The sequence below is a fragment of the Dermochelys coriacea genome, chromosome 14 (genome assembly GCF_009764565.3).
Source record: "Dermochelys coriacea isolate rDerCor1 chromosome 14, rDerCor1.pri.v4, whole genome shotgun sequence".
Classification (NCBI taxonomy): Eukaryota; Metazoa; Chordata; order Testudines; family Dermochelyidae; genus Dermochelys; species Dermochelys coriacea.
The window spans coordinates 19,838,275-19,861,030 of record NC_050081.1 but is presented as its reverse complement, the minus strand read 5'-3'; the positions used below and the strand labels follow the sequence as shown (position 1 = coordinate 19,861,030).

Below are 22,756 nucleotides of genomic sequence, written 5' to 3'. Positions count from 1 at the left end.
AGAAATGTCACTGTGCTGATACTAAAAACTGCTGCTACCACAGGACAGTGATCACTTAGGAACATTTCCTTCCTACTGGCAATTACCTATCCCCAGAAACTCTCCACCTCAGTTAATTCCAGCTCAATAGCTCACCCTCCAGCCACACTTCAGCTCTATTCCAGGACCTTATTCCCATCCACTGCTGTGTTCTCTCCTAGACCCCAGCATCTAATCTTCCATTTACTCCTTCCTGTCATGCTTCCTGGTGTTGAGAGTCCCATTACCCAACAATTCCACCCCCTCCCAAATAACAGTCCCATCACTAGTTTCAGTTTCACTAACACAGAAAAGCTGTAATCACAAGATATAGAAACATCAGGATCTTGTTACTGCAGTGCAAGTATCTAGATTTTATTTGATGTGCACATATCTTAATTTCACATTTTACAAAGCAGTACATGTATTTTAGTTCACATTTTAGATAATGCATATTAGCTCTCAGGGACTTTGTTAGCTCAGACCTGGATTCTCCACCTAATAACTACACTATCAATTTAGTTATAAAACAAGATTATTACACCTTTCCATTTCAATCACAGAAGCATAATCACTTTAATTACCTGTGATAATTTGGACTAATTTTAACTGAATGCAGAAGCAGTATGGTTTTTAATCTAACCCTCTGATTCTGCCATTATATATTTGAACAATGAAAGAAAATCCACTTGATTACTGTCCAAAGTTTGAGAGTTTAAAATGAGATTATATAAAATTAAACAAAATGAAAAACAAAACAAAAATAGATAAAAATATCTATATTGTTTCAATAGCTGCTGTGATTTACTTCATTGGAAGGATGGTGTTTTTCAAGTTGTGTTTCATAATAGCAGTGCTAACACTAAAAGAAAAGTGGCAAAGCATATTTAATCATTTTAACTCTGGTTTACTCATTGGTCATTAGAAATCTTTGGAAGCCTACAATTACAGGCATTATCCCTCCCATATACATATCCCTATTCATGTATTTGTTTGTGGGAGTTTACTTACCACTTCTTTTCTTCCATTAAAGGATAATTAGGTTTGTTATTGTACGGTTGCTCACAATTCTGTGCTGCTAATACTACACATCTATTTTGTTTTTTTAAAGATAAAGAGAGCAAACAGAATATGTTTCAAAAGAAAAGCTGCTCAACAACTTGAAAGAGTGCTAGGAACTTAGCGCTAACCCGTCACTATGGTGCTAGCTATTCCCCCTGGAGTGGATTTAATTGGGAGACAGTTGTTAATTAGGCAGGAGGCTGCTGAGCTACAGAGAACAATCAACCTATCATCAGGGAATAGTGGAAGAAGAGGAGACAGGTAGGGACAGGATACAGAATTAAGAGGTCTTTCCCCCTTCCTCCCTAGAAAGCAGGCTAAGAGGGAAGTTTATGTTCACGTATATGTTGACTGCACAAGCATATACTGATGAACTGTTGGAGGGGACTTAATAAATAAAACTCTGGTGCTTATAAATCTGAAAAGCATCCAGCCTGTTTGTGGTGGAGAATGCAGCCCTGTCATAAACAATTACGGGGACTCTGCAAACAGGTATAAAACAATTAAATTTTGGACCTCACCATTTTGACAGTGTGCCTTTACTTTAGTAAATCAGCAATGATGGAATAGGCTAGTTTCCCCAATTCTCTATTAAGATTAATTCTGTACAACTTGTATGTATTGAGTGAGTACCAATCAATATAGTATCTGGAATTGCTGATTTCTTCTTCTCAAACAGCTAAGTCTGTTACGTTGCAGGAAGTTTTTTAGTATGTTTTTAAAAGGCTGCTTTAAATAAAATATATTTTTATCTACATTTTATGTAGACAATCCATTTTCTGCCTATATATTTCATTCTCCAATAGGCGCAGAGACCTACGCTTAGGGGGTATCCGTTGAATTGAATTTTTCCTTTAGAAAGGAGAGTCATAAAAATGTTTAGAACAAAAATTTTAATTTAAAATAAATGTAAGAAATACTTACATAGACTGCACTATGCAACTGAATTAGGACACAGTTCAACTACCCTCAAAGCCAAAAAAGTATCCCACTGACTTCAACAGATGTTGGAGTTGATCCTTTAGGAGGTAGGTAGAGGGGAACGGAGGAGAAAAGTCAAATGAAAAAGTGGAGGAGTAGGAGGAGGAGGAAGTGATAAATGTAGTGATTATTTCCAATACCACAATCCCACAATAAGATCCTTATAGGGCAGGAAGGGCAAAGAGTGATGAAAGAGTGGGGAAAACTGGGTTATCCCATGGAGAATGAGATGAGGCTGTCAATCAGACTGCTTTTCAAACATGTAGTTTCACCAACTTGATAACAGACTGTACACAATCTCCTAACTCACCAGTGTGGATATGTGCTAGTAAATGAGAATATGATGCAGAAATTATACAACCACCGCAAGCATTTATTGGCTTTAAATGTGTACAAAGACTCCCTCGTCTTTTACATCTGCCGTGTGGGTTTCTCATCAATGTGCACTCTTTCTAGCTTGTGTTGCTATCCACAAGTAGACAATGTGAATTAGTAAGAGGCTGTGATAGATAGATTCTCCTTAAGGAACAACCTCTAAATGGTTATTTTAAGAGCTCTCTCATTATATTTAGAGTAGATCCTCTGTACTCTGTCCCAAAATGGTTCCAGTGGTTTATATAATTAAAGAGCTGGTACAACTTGTTTCGTTTTTCAAAACCTGGAGCTTTGGGGATTTTACTATGGTAGGCAGAGAAGAAAGAGCTGCTAAAGCCACCAAACATCCCAGCAATCGCTAAGTCAAATTCAGAATGGCCATAGAAGGAAGCGGGATCAAAGACAATTGGGCCAAAATTGTCCTCTGCAACATTTCCTGCCCACAAATCCCCATGAAGAAGAGCAGGAACAATCTCCACGTCGCAGAACATGTCAGGAATCTTCAGCTGGAAAAAGCATGAACAATCAAGCAAAAACTATAATTTGACCACGGAAAAAACTAAAAGGCAATAAAATACAAATAACAGAATAAATAAAAGTCACTGTCTCTTTTCAGTCATTATAAAGCCTTATTCAAACTACAGTCTATGGATGCAGAAGCAGGTCAAAAATGTTAATCAACAAGAATAATTCTGATTCATTTCAGGCAGAGTTTAATGTATCATTCACTAGTACTCACATTCACTATTGTCATATTGCTTACAGGCATGGACAATACAGGTTATCACAATAAAGAACAACTTCCTTTCATTGGAACAGTTCTAAGAAGTAATTGGCACCTGAAATTGCAAGCCCATTAGCAAGAATTTTTAATGAATCTGTAAACTCAGGAGTAGTACCGAATGATTGGAGAATTGCTAATATAGTTCCTATTTTTAAGAAAGGAAAAAAAAGTGATCCAGGTAACTACAGGCCAGTTAGTTTGACATCTGTAGTATGCAAGGTCCTGGAAAAAATTTTGAAGGAGGAATTAGTTAAGGACATTGAAGTCAATGGTAAATGGGACAAAATACAACATGGTTTTACAAAAGGTAGATGGAGCCAAACCAACCTGATCTCCTTCTTTGAAAAAGTAACAGATTTTTTAGATAAAGGAAATGCAGTGGATCTAATTTACCTAGATTTCAGTAAGGCATTTGATACCGTGCCACATGGGGAATTATTAGTTACATTAGAGAAGATGGGGATCAATATGAACATCAAAAGGTGGATAAGGAATTGGTTAAAGGGGAGACTGCAACGGGTCCTACTGAAAGGCGAACTGTCAGGTTGGAGGGAGGTTACCAGTGGAGTTCCTCAGGGATCGGTTCTGGGACCAATCTTATTTAATCTTTTTATTACTGACCTTGGCACAAAAAGTGGGAGTGTGCTAATAAAGTTTGCAGATGATACAAAGCTGGGAGGTATTGCCAATTCGGAGAAGGATCGGGATATTATACAGGAGGATCTGGATGACCTTGTAAACTGGAGTAATAGTAATAGGATGAAATTTAAGAGTGAGAAGTGTAAGGTTATGCACGTAGGGATTAATAACAAGAATTTTAGTTATAAGTTGGGTACGCATCAATTAGAAGTAACGGAAGAGGAGAAGGACCTTGGAGTATTGGTTGATCATAGGATGACTATGAGCTGCCAATGTGATATGGCTGTGAAAAAAGCTAATGCGGTTTTGGGATACATCAGGAGAGGCATTTCCAGTAGGGATAAGGAGGTTTTAGTACCATTATACAAGGCACTGGTGAGACCTCACCTGGAATACTGTGTGTAGTTCTGGTCTCCCATGTTTAAAAAGGATGAATTCAAACTGGAGCAGGTACAGAGAAGGGCTACTAGGATGATCCGAGGAATGGAAAACTTGTCTTATGAAAAGAGACTTAAGGAGCTTGGCTTGTTTAGCCTAACTAAAAGAAGGTTGAGGGGAGATATGATTGCTCTCTATAAATATATGAGAGGGATAAATACAGGAGAGGGAGAGGAATTATTTCAGCTCAGCACCAATGTGGACACAAGAACAAATGGGTATAAACTGGCCACCAGGAAGTTTAGACTTGAAATTAGACGAAGGTTTCTAACCATCAGAGGAGTGAAGTTTTGGAATAGCCTTCCAAGGGAAGCAGTGGGGGCAAAAGATCTATCTGGCTTTAAGATTCTACTCGATAAGTTGATGGAGGAGATGGTATGATGGGATAATGTGATTTTGGTAATTAATTGTTCTTTAAATATTCAGGGTAAATAGGCCTAATCCCCTGAGATGGGATGTTAGATGGATGGGATCTGAGTTACCCAGGAAATAATTTTCTGTAGTATCTGGCTGGTGAATCTTGCCCATGTGCTCAAAATTTAGCTGATCGCCATATTTGGGGTCAGGAAGGAATTTTCCTCCAGGGCAGATTGGAGAGGCCCTGGAGGTTTTTTGCCTTTCTCTGTAGCATGGGGCATGGGTCACTTGAGGGAGGATTCTCTGCTCCTTGAAGTTTTTAAACCATGATTTGAGGACTTCAATAGCTCAGACATAGGTGAGGTTTTTCATAGGAGTGGGTGGGTGAGATTCTGTGGCCTGCGTTGTGCGGGAGGTTGGACTAGATGATCAGAATGGTCCCTTCTGACCTTAGTATCTATGAATCTACGAATCTAAGTAAACAACTTTTAGCACCAACATCCTGAGTCTCCTGTGCTCACTGGAGTGCCATTATGGAACAAAGAGCTATAAACTTGGTTCTTTAGTGTCAGAACAGAACAGTGATTCTGAAAACCAAGCAAGCAGCCACCTGATGACACTCACTTTCTCTCTTACTTTCCCTTCCGGAGCTACTGAATCCTATCAAGGAGCAAAGCACAGGAAGAGGCAACATTTCCTCTTACTGTGCGCCATCAGAGTAAGTCCTCCATACAACTGATTCTCTGTACAATATTATTTTGAGCCTGTTTATACTGTTGAGTTGTTTTCATTGAGTGCAGGGGTCTGCAGATAGTTTCAGAGCATTTTAGACTCATTTAACAATTCACACTTGGAATGATCCATTGTGTTAAAGCCACAAAATGTTCAACTCCTCTGAACCTGGGGAATTATATCCCTACCTATAGCACTGTAAAACCACAGAAGCACAGGATCCACAGGACATATTATGGAATGCTTCTTTTATTATAATGAGAAGCTCTTCCGTTACACCTTTCATCCCTAGATCCCAAAGCTCTTTACAAATTCTCATTAATTAAACTTCATAATACCAATTGCATAGATGGGGAAAATAAGAGGGGGGGTTAAGTATCTTGGCAAAAGTCATGGAGTGACAGTGGCAAAGATGGGACTAGAACACAGGAATCCTGACCTTCTCTTGACCCTATTCTAACCATCATAGAACTGGAAGGGACCTCAAGAGGTCATCGAATACTGCACTCGTGGCAGGACTAAGTATTATCTAGACCATCCCTGACAGGTGTAGGGTTGCCATGTGTCCGATCAGCGGCGCAGTGGGGCTAAGGCAGGCTCCCTGCCTTCCGTGGCTCCACGCAGCTTGAGGAAGCTAGGGTTGGCAACTTTCTAATTGCACAAAACTGAACACTCTAACCCTGCCCCTTCCCCTAGGCCCCATCCCCTGTCCCACCCCTTTCCTGAGGCCCCACCCCTGCTCACTACATTCCACCTCCATCAGTGGCTCACTCTCCCTCACTCACTTTCACTGGGCTGGGGGTATGGGAGGAGTTGTGGGCTCCAGCTGAGGGTGTGGACTCTGGGGATGAGGGATTTGGGGTGAACGAGGGGGCTTCAGGCTGGGGCAGAGGGATTTGGATTGTGGGAGGGGACTGTGGGTTGAGGCAGGGGGTTGGGGTGCAGGAGGGGGTGAGGGCTCTGGGGTGGAGCTGGGCATGAGTGGTTCGGGATGTGGGAAGGGGCTCTGGGCTGGGGATGCAGGCTCTGGGGTGAGGCCAGGGATGAGGGGTTTGGGATGCAGGAGGGGGCTCAGGGCTGGGGCAGAGGGTTGGGGTGAAGGAGGGAGTATGGGCTCTGAGCTGGGGGTGCAGGCTCTGGGACGGTGCTGGGGATGAGGGCCTCCAATATAGGAGCTGGAGGGGGAACATGCCGCTGCTTCTGGGAGCTGCTTGATGTAAGTGCCACGCAGAGTCTGCATCCCTGACCCAGTCCTGATCCCCCTCCACCCCTCAGAACCTCTCAGTCCCAACCTGGAGCCCCTCCTGCACCCTGAACCCCTTATTTCTGGTCCCACTCCAGAACCTGCACCCCCAGCCCAGAGCCTGTACCCCTCCCAACCCCCTACTTCAGCCCAGAGCCCCCTCCTACACCCCAAACCCCTCCTCATCCCCAGCCCCACCCCAGAGCCTGCACCACCAGCCAGAGCCCTTAGCCCCCATGCCCCAACCCCCTGTCCCAGCCCTGATCCCCCTCCCACACTTTGAACCCCTCAGCCCCAGCCCAGAGCCCCCTCCTGACCCCCAAATCTCTCATCCATGGCCCCACACCAGAGTCTGCACCCCCAGCCAGAGCCCTCATCTCCCCACACCCCTATCCTCTGCCCCAGGCTGGAGCCCCCTCTCTCACCCTGAACCCCTCATTTCTGGTCCCACCCTGGAACCCGCACCCCCAGCCAGAGCCATAGGCACCGACTTCCTCTCTGCCCGGTGGGTGCTCGATACCCCTGGCCCCACCTCTGCACCACTCTCACCCCATCCCCATTCACCCCTTCCCCAAAGTCCCCGCCCCACCCCATGTTTTCCCACCCCAGCCCCGCCCCCATTTCACCCCCTTCCCCCAAGTCCCCACTGCTGTCCCACCTCTTCTCCGCTTCCTCCTCTGAGCACGCTGCGTTCCTGCTCCTCCCCCTCCCTCCTGGAAAGTCCTAAGCGCAGCCAAAGAGCTGTTAGGTGGGGGGGAAGTGCTGGGAGGGAGGGGGACGCAGCGCACTGCCAGGGGGAGAAGAAGGTGAGGGGGGGAGCTTGGCTGCTGGTGGGTGAGGAGCACCCGCTAATTTTTCCCTGTGGGTGCTCCAGCCCCAGACCACCCAGGGAGTCAGCACCTATCGCCAGAGCCCAACCCCCCCCCGAACCCCAACCCCATGCTCCACCCCAGAATCCCATCCCACACTCCAAACCCTTCAGCCTCAGCCCAGAGCCCCTCCTACATCCCAAATCCCTCATCCCTGGCCCCACCCCAGAGCCTGCACCCCCGGACCAGAGCCTAGACTCCCTCCCACACCCCAACCCCCTACCTCAGCCCAGAGCCCCCTCCTGCACCCTGAACTCCTTATTTCTGACCCCACTCAACAGCCTGCACCCCCAGCCGGAGCCCTCAACCACTCCTGCATTCCAACCCACTGCCTCAGCCCAGGTGCAGAAGGTGGCTCTGAACTCATTTCTGGCCCCACCTTGGATTTTGCACCCACAACCGGAGCTCTCATCCCCTCCCGCACCCCAACCCCGAGCCAGCCCGCTAAAAATGAGTGAGCGAGTGAGGGTGGGGAGAGCAAGCAACAGAATGAGATAGCAGGAGGATGTAGTTAGTGGGGGCGGGGTCTCAGAGGAGGGGCGGGGCAGGGCAAGGTTGTTCAGTTTTGTGCAAGTAGAAAATTGGCAACCCTAGACAGATGTTTGACTAATCTGCTCTTAAAAATCCCCAATGATAGAGATTCCACAAACCTCCCTAGGCAATTTATTCCACTGCTTAACCACCCTGACAGCTAGGAAGGTTTTCCTAATGTCCAATCTAAACCGCCCTTGCTACAATTTAAGTCAATTGCTTGTCCTAGCCTCAGCAGTTAAGAACAATTTTTCTCCCTCCTCCTTGTAACAACCTTTTATGTACTTGAAAACTGTTATCATGTCCCCTCTCAGCCTTCTCTCTTCCAGACTAAACAATCCCAATTTTTTCAGTCTTCCCTCATAGGTCATGTTTTCTAGGCCTTTAATCATTTTTGTTGCTCTTCTCTGGACTTTCTCCAATTTGTCCACATCTTTCCTGAAATGTGGCACCCAGAACTAGACACAATGCTCCAGTTGTGGCCTAATCAGCACAGAGTAGAGCAGAAGAACTACTTCTTGTGTCTTTCTTACAACCATTAGACAGCAATCTAATCCTACAATAAGTTCCGGGAATAAAAGTGTAGCTGATCTATAAATGCTCAATCTATTAAAATTAACTTATATTCATTCACAGATGCTCTGGCTTTTTAGCAATAATGTAGAGTCTGGTCAATACTAGGTGGGGGCTCTAAGATGTACATTTCAATGCCAGGATGCAATGCTAACTTCTGTACCCGTTTTAAAAGGCTACTACAGTAACATGCATCCTTTTTTTCTTAACTCTGGCATCTGGACCTTAAGTAAAATTAGACCTGTTTACTAAAAGCCATATAAAGTTTGTCATAAAAATTGTGTAAAATTCCACTGAAGTATTCATCTTGGATATTTTTTATAAGTACAATGGACCTTTTATCTCTATGAGACACATTAATGTATTTCAGAGTAGCAGCCGTGTTAGTCTGTATTCGCAAAAAGAAAAGGAGTACTTGTGGCACCTTAGAGACTAACAAATTTATTAGAGCATAAGCTTTCGTGAGCTACAGCTCACTTCCCAAATGCATCCGATGAAGTGAGCTGTAGCTCACGAAAGCTTATGCTCTAATAAATTTGTTAGTCTCTAAGGTGCCACAAGTACTCCTTTTCTTTATTCATGTATTTATTTACCTACCTTAAGCTGTGACCACAGTTCTCTTGCTTCTCTGTCTCCATAATCTTTCTCAATCAAATCCATTTGAGCTTGGAGTCGGTGACATATAAAGAAAGTAGGCCAATCACATTGCCATTCATTCACCTGAAAACAAGATATCAAGATTCAAGTAATCATGATCAGTTGAAGAGGAAACAGCACTGTAAATATTTTCTGCTGATATATCTGTAAAATTAAACTGATACTGATACTATGGCCTGTTGCCTTGCTACCAGGGTGCTTGTAAACTAAACAGGGTCAAGGCATACTCAGTTCTGGGATGGGTGACCACCAAGAAAAATTTAGGATGCTGTTAAATGTTTTGTTGTTCATTCATTTAAGGCTATTCTTCCTTTTGAGTCCATGTTAAGGAGGGGCTATCTTTCATATGAGAAATAAACCTAAGGCTCTGGGCACTTGCAGATATTAAACGTTGCTTAATCCTTTATCCAAGTTATATTAGCTCTGGATAGCCAAAATTCCCCCTGACATTTCAGTTAGATAATGGTTCTCAAATTGTGGTTCAGGAACAACTAGTAGTCTGCAAAGTCCTTCTCAATGGTCTGCACAGTTAAATATTTTGGTTGAAATTCACCCCTGTGCAGAGAGCCAGCAGAAGGCCCATGCACCATATGAAGCCTGCTCTGAGAGTTTTAAGTTGAATTTAAGTGTTGCATAGACTTTGCCACTGGTCCTTCGGATGGGGGGGAATTTCAGAACTATGAAATTTCAGAACTTTTGAGAACTATGTAAGTGGGTTTTGGGAGAGGATTGAAGTAATTTGTGAAGGGATCCTTTTCTTAGCAAGAGGTCTGAACATTGGAGAATCACTGAGTAGTCTTCACCTCCTGTCCAAAACTGCTGTGTAGGCTTGCTGTGTGCTACCAGGTTCCACCTCAGAAGTGGCTGTATCTCAGTAGTGGTTAAATTATTCCAGTTTTTTTAATACAGACACAAATAAACTACATTTAAAAAGAGTATTATTACAGTTGCAAAATTAAGCACTGAAAAATATTAGGAAGCTCAAACAAAACTTTAATTCTTCTTCCTCATGCGTGTGCATTAGGATCATGTAAAAAATGATGCACCTATTTTTTCATTGCACAAAATAGGCACTGCTCAGTGAATAAGACAGGGTTATGTAGTTAATAAGGTTTTTGTCTATCAGAACTCTTACAGTTTTGAATTAGGAACAAAACCTTATCAGTCCAAGAAAGTAGCAGTCCTGTGCAGGAAAACAAACCCCAACAAACAAGTTGGAGGTAAAATTTATGTTTTGTTTATACTTTAAAAACTTTTAAGATGAAAATGAAACAGTGAGAACAAAACTGGTTGTTAAAACAAGCCATTGAATATAGAATTAGTGTTTGATTTTAACATGTAATAATAACTTTCACAGAGCTGGGACTTACCTGCTGTATAAAGCCACAGCATGTGACTGTATGGAATCCATATTTATCCACATACTGAGGTTCAGAATGTCCTGCACCTTTACCTAGCAAACAAAAAGACTGATCATGTCCAAAGGGCAAACCAGCTTTTTTTTTTTCTCCAATCCTCAACTTTGCAAGAGCAATAGGTTTATGAATCCAGTTCAGATATGACTAGGCAGAAAAAAAATTGGGGAAAATAGGTAATTAAACAATAGGTCAACTAAATACTTTAAAACACTAAGAGTAATAATTCTGTGGATGTATATGTAGCTTTTTTCCTTTGGACAATCACAGACCTATTAAAGATGGAAGTAAAAAACCTGGGCTGTTTTTCAGCAAGGAAAACTGAGGTACAGTTAGGTTAATTGACTTGCTGAAGGGCACAGAGCAAGTCAGTGGCAGAATCAGGAACAGAACCCAGGTCTCCTGATTTGCACTCACCCTTTTCTAAGCACTTTACCCTGCTGCCTCCTAACCAAAACTTTTAACTGTATGTCCCATACTGTACATTAGTTCAGACAGATCAGCAATCTTCCACCTCACTCACAAATAATGTAATTACTTGGTAATAGGCATACCACTATAGGGCACATTCTGTCCTCCCCAGAAATCAGTGAGAGCCATGCATACACAACTAGGTGCAAAATCTGGGCATTAGATTTGAACACTACTAACCCTGACATAGCAAATGATCTTGCTTTGCTTCATGTGTTGTTCAGTGGGAGTTGGATCAAGCTGTAGAAAAAGTCACTGAAAAGATTCCCATTGACTTAAGTGGAAACTGGATCAGAACCCTACTGAATTAACTTTGCCTTCAAGATGAGCAGTTATACTCAGTAGAACTAACTTGTCTTTTTATTAACCTAAGGATACATTCCTTTATTATTTTAATAAAAAGTGCTATGTATTTTACTGCAAGTGTGAGTTGTAAAATATCTTTAGTGTAAGTAAATGTGAATTTTTGTATATTTTGTATTAAATGGTATTACATGTTATAACAAGAAGTTAACTGTACCTGACCTATAGACATGTTTAATAGTTGTTGTTTTTTACTTGGTTGGTTCAAAAACCTTCAGGGCATTATATCTTGATAGTGCATGATGATGAAAGGCTTACAGGGATACTGAAAGGTAAACCTGACCCAAATTTTTTGTTTTAAAAAAAATCACAAAAACTAAAGCCAATAGAAATCTTTTTATTTTTAGCAGTTTTTTTTATTTAGCAAAGTAAAGGCAAAGTAAAAAGTTACAAATTATTTAAGTTTAGTGTTCTATGGATCAAAAGATACTTTGTATATATATTTGGTATTTTAGCAGACAGGGGCTCTTTAAATTGGTTTTCTCCATTCATAAGGATTATAATGCTACATGTATTAAATACTGTGTCATATCCAGAAGTGATTATCACAGTATTGCACTAGTACTTTAAATCTATACTCTACCAACAGTGTTTCCCTCCTTCTTTAATTTCTCTCCAAGTTTCTGGTTGTGAAGGTGAAGATCTGCTATCTGCTCTCCAAGCTTTGCAGAGTGTCTGTAAGATAAGAGAAACAAAACCATACATTCTTTATCTGTTCATTTAAAAATATGCCTTTAAACACCATTTATTAAACGAGAGAATTAAAGACCAGAGAAAACAGGGAGCAACTCTGTAAAGCAGGAGGCAATTTAAAAATCAGGAGAAAGAGAAAGCAATGGAATAGTTTAACTCAACAGAAGCTAAACAGAACCTCTCAAAGACATGTTAATTGTCTGAGAAATGTACAGATACATCACATGGCTGCTACCTGTTAGTAAAGCTGCTCTGACAAATGTGAACAGTCTGGTATAGACCACATATTCCTGAAAGAGATAAAGTGCCAAATTCAGCAGAGAATTTGGCCTAGAAGCTTGATTGTTGATTTGAATTTCACTTTTACTTTTTATTTTTACAGTTATCAGAGACACAAGTGATATCATTTGCAGAAGATAGTGAATAGACTCTTTCAGAGATTCCCACCAATACAACAGAATTATAAGCAGAAACTCTCAAAATCATAGTAACAAAGAAAATATGAAGTTCAGACATACTTGTTGAGATTCTTCATCTTCAGGTACTCCATGACAAACATTGCACCCTCTCCTGGAAGGTCAATTACTTTAATGGGCTGGGGCACTCTCAGGGTGTTGGTTTTCTTGATAGCCTCTAAACTTGCCATTTCACCTTCAAACATTTTTCTAGCCTATTCAGAAACAAGAATTTCACTGGGGCAAATATCCTTGGGCTAAATGATGTGATTTCTGCACTAGGTGTATTGGAAAATATTTGTTGTATATAAATCTGTGAATCTATTAATCCTTCATAATAAAATGTAGCAGGAAATTAGCAAGGCTTCTATCTCAGCCAGGATAGATTGGTTTGATTGTATTGTTATTGCTTTTCTTGCAAGTTCAACACAGTTCAACATATTACACAACTTACCACTGTAAATACTCAAAGCATCTATGTGTAGTTAATCTCTGGCCTCAAACCTAGGTACAGAAGGGTTACCAGTGGGGTTAGAACCCAAAACAACAACAAAAGCACAAACACCTGCCACTTGAAATAAAGGAGTAAATCCTTAGACTGTGCCTAAGCAGCAGGTCCCAAGAGGAAGATTGATCACATTAATTAAGCCAGTGGACTGCTGAACAATTTGACCTTCTAAGTGACAGTATTACTCTTTCTGCCCATTTTTAATTGTATGTTTTAGAATGAAATAACCCAGACTTATCAGTTTCCCATGAACTACAAATTTATGGCTGAATTTTTTGTTCTGCCTTTATTTAGTAACAGAATAGCTAAGAAAACTTCCTGGAAAGTTAAAGCCTTTTCTTTCAAACATCCCACTGAGTGAAGACTGCAGCTCCCACATTTTCTTCTGTAAGGAAATGTTACCATTTTGTTAGATGCTTGCTGCATACCTGATTTCTGGGTTCAGCAAAAGAAATCACTGAGTACTTTTATGTTACTTTTTATTCTCTCTTAGGAGGATAAGGAAAGGGTTTGTCTATCTTAGGTGCTCACATGTCTCTTATTACCATAGTAGCTAAACATTTCCCAATCTTTATCCACACAACACTCCTGGGAGGTAAGGATGTGCTGTTATCCTCATTTTATAGATAGGAACTGAAAGATTAAGTGATTTACCTATGGTTATACAAGAAGTCTGTAGCAAAATAGAAACTTGAACCCAAGTCCCATAAACCCTAAACTAATGCGCGAGGCACTGGACTATCTTTAATAACAATATAGAAAGGCTTTTTACAATAAGGAAGAGACTGACTATGTGCCCAACCTTACACTCCTCACACAGATAAACTCCCATTAAGGACAATGGACACTTTGCTTCAGTAAGGATTATCGACAGGATCAGGCCTTTAGCCCCCAATCCTACTACTTATTGTGAATGCCTTATTGAGGTCAGTGAGACTCCACACAGATGGAGGAACCCATTTACATGCAACAAGCTGCAGGTACAAGTATTAGTAAGAAAAACAAGAAATCCAAAATTATATTGCATATGCCATCTCTGCATAAGTTCCTTGGGTTGCAGAAAGATTAATCTTTACCTAAAAAGGAAGAGGAAGAATAAAACAAGTTTATAGATAGCCTGGAGACTTTTTTCCAATTATATTTCAATGATCTTTTAAATAATTTTTAAACTCTTACTTGGTTGTACTGTGTTAATCAAGGTTTTTACAGCAATCAACTGATAGCTAATTTAATTATTGCATGCACACACAGAACTATCCGGTAAACATAAACAATTGGGAGCTGATGACTTAGCCCTCTCAGACTCCTGGCTAAAACATTCTAACTCAGCAAAATGTTACCAACCACTTAAAAAGCTCCTAAATGTGATAGAAACAAAAATCCCAACATGCACATTTAAAACTGATTTCTTTCTCTTCTCCTGGCTGAGGCAGTCTTTCTATTTTTCTAAAGCAGATTCCACAAATGTGGCACCAATACCACTTACCTGAAAGCAGGTCCCAGGGGAGTCTATGGCAACTCTGTTAAAAATCAGCCAGCAGACAGTGGTCAAGCAGTTGTCCCTAGGCTGGATCTCCCTCAGTTCCTCTATGCATCTGGATTCCACCAGGCCACACGTTTCCTACTAAACTCCTGTTTATCAACTGATTGTAAATTGACTGATAATCTTGTTCTGACTACAGAATGACCCAATCCACAAACATCACATTTGAATGCCAATATTCCCAAAGTTATAGGGTGCTTGGAGCCGATGGTTTAGTTCAAGTATTTTTTCTAGTTTTGCCTTAACACTAACCAATTATTTATTATTTTAGAATTGTACAAAATATAAGAAGGGGTACATATGCAGGGCTCTAGGCATTCTTCCCACAAGTAATTAGGTGCCGTGAGTAAGTGGCAATGTCTTAACCATATGTGTGTTGAAAAGGCCACTACAACTCTCCCACCCTTATCAAGGTGAGTGCTAACCTTCTCTCCTTTTGTATCACACAATTTAAATAATAATACAACATAACAGTGGCCCACATGCTTCTGTGAACAGAGGGTAGGAAAAATGAGAAGATCCAGGATGGTGGCTCACCACCACCACAATACATTCCCTTCCTCCTCCCAATGCCATGGGAAACAGACTCTATGGGTACGATCAGGATAGGTGGAAGTGCGGTTTCAGAAGTAATCCCTCCTTCTCCCACAACCGTTCAAGGATTCCTGATACGGTCAGCATTATCATATTTCAGTTTCTACTGCATCAAGTGAAACCACTTTCTTAAGGAGGATTGAGGAGCAAGGATGAATGCGGAAGCTGATGGGAGCATATCTCCTGTAGGAGTTATGTTGCCATGGTGCCAGGAAGCACTGCAGATGCTCAACACTTCTGCAGATCTCAAGAGATCCTGGGTTTTGTGGACCAAAACCCTTTCCCCAATAAAAGAATGTAGTCTGCTTTGGAAGCTCATGCTGTTTCCCATACCTGTGTGGGAATAGCCATTTCAGGGATGGTATTTGGCCCAATAACAAGTTCTAAGCATGAGGGCAATTGCTCTGCTCTACGCTTTTTTATGCGGCAATGTAAATTATTTTGCGCCTAGTATTGCAAAGGAACGTCAAGTTGCTTTACAACAGCATTACAAATAAACGTTAACTGAGCCTACTGTCTAAAATGTGCTTTAAAAAGATTTCCTTTCTTAAAAGGAGAAAAAATACATTAAGCTTGAAAACACACAATTTACAATCATCAACAAACATCTCCAAACAATTAAGCACATTGCAGTGAACATGCAATATTATTATCAGCATTAACCTGAGGCTTGTGATTGATTTTCACAAACACTTGCCCGCTGTCAGTTTCATAGCTCTGCCCTCGGCTAATATACCCTCCTCCTGAGCTCCCAAATGCCTTCAGAATGGAGGTCTTCAATTCGGTTTTCAGGAGCTTTTCCATTGGCTCCACTGTTGCAATTGTTTCTTCTTAAATCCACTGCAAAACAGGATTAAAGGTCTGGGTCCTTTCTTTTTTGCTGTGTCTTTGCTATGAGGTAGAAATTGACACACACCAAAGAGAAAAATAACAGCTGAGAGAAAAATCAAATCAGTCAACAATTCCCAGAAATGTTTATTTCTGGAAATTAGAGCTTTACTTTTTTTTTTAAATAGATATTTAGGAAATATTGAATTTGTTGGAATATCCTGGGGTCCTTCGATGGCTGTCCTGAGAGCTTCTGGTATTTGTAGTTCCTCTCATTGGGTAATCAGTATGGACTGTCCTCTTCTTCGCCTCCCCCCACCCCTCTGCAGCACTGCTCACATGAGTACCAAAGAGATAAAGTTTAAATCATCAACCACCAGAGGGAGCTCAGCAATGAAAACTATACACAATAACATAAACTGGTTGTATTTTATGGAAGACTGTGCAAGAAGCAGAGTTTTGTGGCGATGGTGTGGTAAATTAGTGTGACCAGATGTCCCAATTTTATAGGGACGGTCCTGATATTTGGGGCTTTGTCTTATACAGCCATCTATCCCCCCCCATCCCAATTTTTCCACGCTTGCTGTCTGGTCATCCTATTGTAAATGTTTAAGATCAGGCGACTCAAAGGCCTCAATATAACCACAAATCAGCAAATTGGGATATGGGAAAAGCAATGATCTTTCCCATTCGTACCTGCTTTGTATAGACTAGGAACCATTGTGTCTCCATTGACACATTAGACCACATACCTTCTTCAGGGCCTGGCCCTGCTCCCATTAAAGATTCCCATTGCCCTCAATTGGAGCCAAGTGCCACCAAAGCCTTTTATAGACAATGGAGGTTGATGGAACTGAGCATTTTTCAGGAAATGCTCAGTATCAGGCTTGATTACAGAAGGATTGTGTTGCAGTTAAGTCACGAGCACATAAATTCAGGAGATCTGGATCCTATTTCTGGTTCCTCCACTGATTTAGCATATAACTCTGAGTAAGTCACTTTACCTATCTGTATCTCACTTCTCCATTTATAACATGGGAGGGTGGTGTCACAAATTACTTACTTATTAGGGGTGTTGTGAGTTTTAATTAATTTTCACTTGTAAAGTTCATTGGCATCCTCAGATAGAAGGTGTGAAGTATTATCATAGCCCTGAACCCACAGCCTTGATCCAAATGGTAAGCCCCACTGGGGTCAACAGGACCAGTCATATGAGTTAGGACTGGATTCTGTAATGTTAGAATCTATACAAAAGGCCCTAACTATTGTCTCCACGTGGAGTAGATGTGTGCTACTATCCATCCTGCTAATGATTCTCTGGATTCTTATGCCATTCCCCTCATCCTCAGCACCTGGTTCCGTTACCATGAGTTAATCTTTCTTTACAACTTTGTTTGTTTACATGGATAATAATAAGCAGCTTGTGTGAATCACTAAAGGTTAAGGAATGATTAGCTCTACTAGAGAAACACTGATTTCATCAATGTAGACTTCTTTTTATGGTCAAAGTTAACCCCTTTGACCTCTGTCCCAAAATGGTTCTAGTTCTCCAAGGAATGGAAAAGTGGACATAGTTCAAATAATGAAAAGCACCATATAAGAGCTGGGTATTAACAATTAATTATTAATTTATTATTATTGCTCAAGCTCTGAGATCTTGAGCAGTTTCCTGTGGTAGGTTGAGAATAAAGAACCGTGATAAGCCCCAAGCTTTCCACCTTTTGTGAGCTCTTTTCTGCATAGCCATAGAAAGCAGCTTAGTCAACAGAATAGAGCAAGATTTGTCCCTTTCAATGGTTCCTCCCTGTAAACTGCCATGAAGATGAGCTGGAATGCTTTCCATGTCATGGACTATGTACAGAATCTTCATCTACGAAGAGCACAGAAAAGCACAATGGCACTTACTGTATCTCTCTCTCGTTCTCATACACACACCTGCCACAAGTTCTTTTCTTTTTCTATCATTGTTTAAATGAGATAAAGCTGGTACCCATTAAAGTGAGGATCTGAAAATACTAAGTTAAGCCAGAATGGTTCAGGGAGGTACTAGGCAAGGGCTGTTGCTCCCCTCTGTGTCCCTAGATCACCTAAATTCTGATCTGCATAATTTATTATTTTTATTGGTATTATTATTTTATGTATTTAATTAGTATTATTATAGTATCTAGGAGACCCAAGTCATGGCCCGTGGCCCATTGTGGTATGTGTTGTACAAAAAAGGAACAAAAAGTCCCTACCCCAAAGAGCTTACAATCTTAGTATAAGACAAAAGACAACAGATGGATACAGACAGGTTGACAGGAGAGTACATGTGAACAATAAGACAATATTGGATAGTATGATAAGCAGTGGTCTCAACATACCAGGAGCCTAACCATTGCTAGTTGGTTTTTTTAGGCATTACAGCAAAGGAGAATGTTAAGGAGGGATTTGAAGGAGGATAATGAGGTAACATTATGGACGTTTACAGAGAACTCCTCCCAATCACGAGGGGCACCATGGGAGAAAACGCAAAGGTTCTTTTTTGAAAATTTAACAAGGGGGTGATGGAGGTTGGCATCAAGGTGAGAACTGAACTTTCAATACTGAATGAGAGATGTTATTCTCTGCTATGCCAGTGCTGGACCTCAACACAGCTCTGCTAATAAATCTCAATGTTAAAAGATGCAACCTCTGTAGCTATTCCAGATTCTGGGTCCCCACAGAGCTCTGAAAACACATTTCCATCTTGAGGGGCAGCAATCCCTGATATTTCAGTACTGGGCCTCACCTGAGCAGAAACAGACAGTAGAAATTACTTGTTCCAAATTATGGAGTGGTTTTATGATGCTGACCAACATCCAACAGGGTTAACAATTCCTGTTTACTAGAATGAAATTGTTCAGTGCAGGATGCTAGTACTGAGATCACATCAGTAGTTTTATTCTAAAAGATGTTTGTACTTTCAGACCAATAAAATTTAACAGTTTGTTTTGTGTGACTAGAGGAGGGACAGTCTATTTGACTACCAGGAGTGTGCGAAGACCCTGAAGAAGGCTCCACCACTGGAACAACTATGGCCTTTCCCTTATAAGAGGAGAGGGACCACAGTGATATGGAAACCAAGTGAGTATTTTGGGACCACTAAAAAAATGGCAGGAATAGGAGTGTGGTTATAGGGGAAAATAAGGGAACCAGTTGGGGACACTGGTTGAACGGTGCCAGTGAAAAGTGCCAGATTGTCAAGGCTGGAGACTTAAATCCTCTCTCTCTATCCACCGAATAGACAAAGCAAAGGATGCAGCAGGGCACATTTCACCCATACTGCAATGACTGTTCCTGAATCCTGCCCCGGACTTCACTTTCCATTTCCACAGTCCACATAGTCCTTGGCTTCTTTGGTGAGATTTCTAACAAGGTTGCCAATTGCTACCAATTGTGGTGTCTTTTTGTGCTGTGGACCTCTATCCACTCAGAACTTGACTGAGATAATCCAATTATTTCACATAGGTTATAGAACATCCCTGAGATGATATTTACTATTGATCTGGGCTGGAATTGAATGGATGACCTAGAGGTGAAAGGCTTCACAACCTATTATCAAGTTGTGTTGTTTTTTAAATCAACATGTTTAAATCATCCTGATTTAATAAACTGGAAACAAACCAACTCAGAAATGTCCCAGATGGGTTTTTAATAACAAAGTGCTTGAAAATAACCACCTTGGAGTAAACCCAGCACTGTCCCATCAGCAGTTCAGCACCAGGGTCAGATCACAAAGGCTAAAATTTAAACAATGAAATATGAGGGGGGAATTAAAGGAGAGCAGTGAGGAGCTGGGAGAAGGGGTTATTTATTGGAGCATTTCTAGACTCGCAAGCTCAGAGTCTATCCTCTGGATTATGCTACCATAGTTTGGAGTGGAGTTAGCTGCAGGTAGGTACAAGCTGTTTTTTCCCCCTGCAAGTTCTGTAGTTCTGTTTGTCTCCTATTGCTGTTGCCTGTGATGTTCTAACTGGCACTGAACAGAAAACTGAGCAGCAGGGAGGGTGGTGGGCCTTGGCTCTATTCAGTAGCTTGAAGGTCAGTTTATGATACAAACATGTGATGTTACATTATATCATTCAGCTTACCTGAGAGACAGAAATCTAAAGATTGCTCTGCAAAGTATGATCAATACTTTCATGATCAATCACCAAGCAACCTGTTTGTATTGAGCAAGGAAAAAGGCTTGCCAGCAATTCCCTGAGAAGTGATCCAGAAGGGCCATGCATCCATCAGTCAGAGCAGCCAGGAGCTATGTATACCAGCTGTTCATTATTCCAGGACAAAGAACTGAGACAGACAATGTGGAGAATGAGAAAAGTCTCAAGGTATATTACAGCACTTTCCTTTAACCCCTTTATTGTTGTTTGTAGTACAGTGGAACTTGGCAATATTCTTCTACATATTGGGAGTTCAACAGGGATGTAGAAGGGACATTCCAATAGCTGCACCAGGATGCACCTTGTCCATGTACCTGGAAGTTAGAAAAAAGAAAAGGAGTACTTGTGGCACCTTAGAGACTAACAAATTTATTAGAGCATAAGTTTTCGTGAGCTACAGCTCACTTGAGCTGTAGCTCACGAAAGCTTATGCTCTAATAAATTTGTTAGTCTCTAAGGTGCCACAAGTACTCCTTTTCTTTTTGCGAATACAGACTAACACGGCTGCTACTCTGAAACCTGGAAGTTAGAGACACTGAAATAGCAAAGCATCAGCAGTTCACAAAGTCCAGGACTAAGTGCATGAGAGCTGGGAAAGGCAGTTTTATTCAGAGGATCTGGCTATGGAACAAACTCCCTGAAGAGAGTATGTGAATCCAGAGTCAGACCAGCTTTAGGAAAACACTCCAGAACCTTCCGCTTTAAAAAAAGCCTTTCTGCCTGTAAGAATGACATTCATTATAGTGATACAGACCCCTTTTACTTCAAAAAACCCAAGCAAGCAAGCAAGCAAACCACCTCTCCCTCCCAACATGTATTTACATTTTCATTTTGTTTGGCATTTATAAACAAAGGCCAGGTAAGGGGGGTTAATATTGTATAGTATACACATACAATGACAGACTAAAACACACTAGTTTGTTTGAGATCTGGAGAGGCCACAGTGCTGTAGGTTTTAATTTGCTATATAGGTATGTGTTATATATATGTGCTGAGTGTGGTAGTGAGGGAAATATAAGAACTTGAATAGAACTTAAAACTCTTCATCTCTTGTATTTGGCTCAGCTCAGATGTAATGCCTTCAACTTAAGTAGTTTAGTTCCCCCCCACCCTCAAACAAACATTTTGAAGCTTACAAGTAAGTATTATGCCTCATAAGTGTATGGTAATCGGGTGAGAGGAACAAGGCATATGGCTAGATGCATAAAGCCAAAATTGGCATGCTATGGCACAGGGGCAAAGACCCCTCAGAAAAGGGAGCAGTTTCAGTGACTGCAAAATCCAGGGACATGGGCTGCTGCCCAAAAGAACGCTTATTTTCAATGGTATTGGCTATAACCATTCAAGCTGAAGTTGAATCAGCACTCTTGGGGATGATTACACTGAACTACATTTCTTATCATATTGCGAGAAATATTGGTTTGTGCTGGTGACCATTTCTGCCAATGGATTAATTCTGACAACATGGAGTAAGTGCCTGTAACAGCAGCGATGTTGCAATGGAATAAGAGCTCAGTAGAAATATGAAAATACATTTTCCAAAGAGCTAAACCAGGTCAATAAAATACATTTTTCATATGTCATAATTTCATATACTGGGATATATAGTGTCTCCTCAGCGTTGCTGGAAAAACAAACACAAAGTAACCTTGCGGGTTAGGGTGATTTTGGTTATGGCTTACAAGATCACAGAACAAGGCAATTTTATTTTACGTATAGCTAAGATATACATGAAATATATTCTTAAAGTTGCTGAGTGGACGTGGGAAGTATTTTCTGCACTATACATTATAGATGAATACCATATTGTTCACTTATATTTCTAAATGCATGAGTGACTTTTTTCTTTTATTAAGAGATATGATTAATTAATTAAAATATAATTACAATTATGAGATAAAACAGAGGCACAGCACTTCTCAAGATCAAACTGCAAACTTTGGGCCCAGCTGAAGTTGCTGCAAATGGATTTCCACAGGAATAAATGAGCGCTGAATAGGCCATCTCTAGACAGAAAACAGCAACTGTAGTAACACCCTCTAGTGGCTATCACTTAATGTTAGCAAGCAAATGGCTGCACTGAATATGAATAATGATTTGAAGTTTGCTGAATAACCCTTTAAAACATAAAATATAACTTGTTTATAAAGAAAGTATATTTTCCTTAAAGGCTTCTTTTGAAACATATAAGTGTTGCTTTGCATTTAGATATATACTGTAGATTTTAACTATTTTATTTCTCCTCTCTGGTTAGGAAAATTACTACACTAATTTATCACTAATAAGCAGCAAATTCAGGGCCAAATTCTGCTGCCCTTACTCAGGTTGAGTAATACTTTAATTGTCAGGCAATCCCACTGGGGAGTAAGGCACTACTCAGTGTAAGGGTGGCAGAACACAATCCACTGTAAGAAACAAATAAAAAATATTATAATGGTTGTGA

At 40.9% G+C, this 22,756-nt stretch overlaps 2 protein-coding genes and 1 non-coding gene across 8 annotated transcripts in view; all 3 read right to left on the bottom strand.

The window, feature by feature from the left end:
* TBCD (tubulin folding cofactor D) overlaps positions 1 to 9,322 on the bottom strand; it is a 292,421-nt gene extending 283,099 nt beyond the window's left edge. The window contains exon 1 of one of the 2 annotated variants that reach the window (XM_038372287.2): positions 9,200 to 9,322. The gene's annotated coding sequence lies outside the window, so the exon portion shown is untranslated. Of the gene's footprint in view, positions 1 to 1,029; positions 1,162 to 9,199 lie in introns of those variants that run through there. The other variant, XM_043497516.1, reaches the window with a different exon arrangement.
* LOC119843231 (fructosamine-3-kinase-like) lies at positions 1,020 to 17,131 on the bottom strand. 5 transcript variants are annotated; one of them, XM_038372296.2, is made up of 7 exons: positions 16,882 to 17,131; positions 15,965 to 16,192; positions 12,720 to 12,871; positions 12,092 to 12,183; positions 10,630 to 10,712; positions 9,200 to 9,322; positions 1,020 to 2,942 (listed from the first exon to the last, which is right to left on the bottom strand). In XM_038372296.2, exons 2-7 carry the CDS (start codon positions 16,103 to 16,105, stop codon positions 2,604 to 2,606), a joined length of 930 nt encoding a protein of 309 aa, XP_038228224.1. In that variant the 5' UTR covers positions 16,106 to 16,192; positions 16,882 to 17,131; the 3' UTR covers positions 1,020 to 2,603. The 5 variants fall into 5 exon arrangements, with proteins under 5 accessions (XP_038228224.1, XP_038228226.1, XP_038228225.1 ...); XM_038372298.2 differs by having other exon boundaries at positions 15,965 to 16,141; XM_038372297.2 differs by having other exon boundaries at positions 16,826 to 17,116.
* LOC119843424 lies at positions 15,033 to 15,154 on the bottom strand. Its single transcript, XR_005288950.1, has one exon. It is a non-coding gene; the product is annotated as a U6atac minor spliceosomal RNA (small nuclear RNA).
* Positions 17,132 to 22,756: the final 5,625 nt, after the last annotated feature.

Coding starts and splice junctions, on each gene's coding strand:
- LOC119843231 (XM_038372296.2), bottom strand. CDS start 16,105: ATGGAAAAGCTCCTGAAAACCGAATTGAAGACCTCCATTCTGAAGGCA. Junction 12,184..12,719: donor AAGATGAAGAATCTCAACAA/GTATGTCTGAAC, acceptor CTTATCTTACAG/ACACTCTGCAAAGCTTGGAG. Junction 2,943..9,199: donor AACTGTGGTCACAGCTTAAG/GTAGGTAAATAA, acceptor TGCTTTTTCCAG/CTGAAGATTCCTGACATGTT.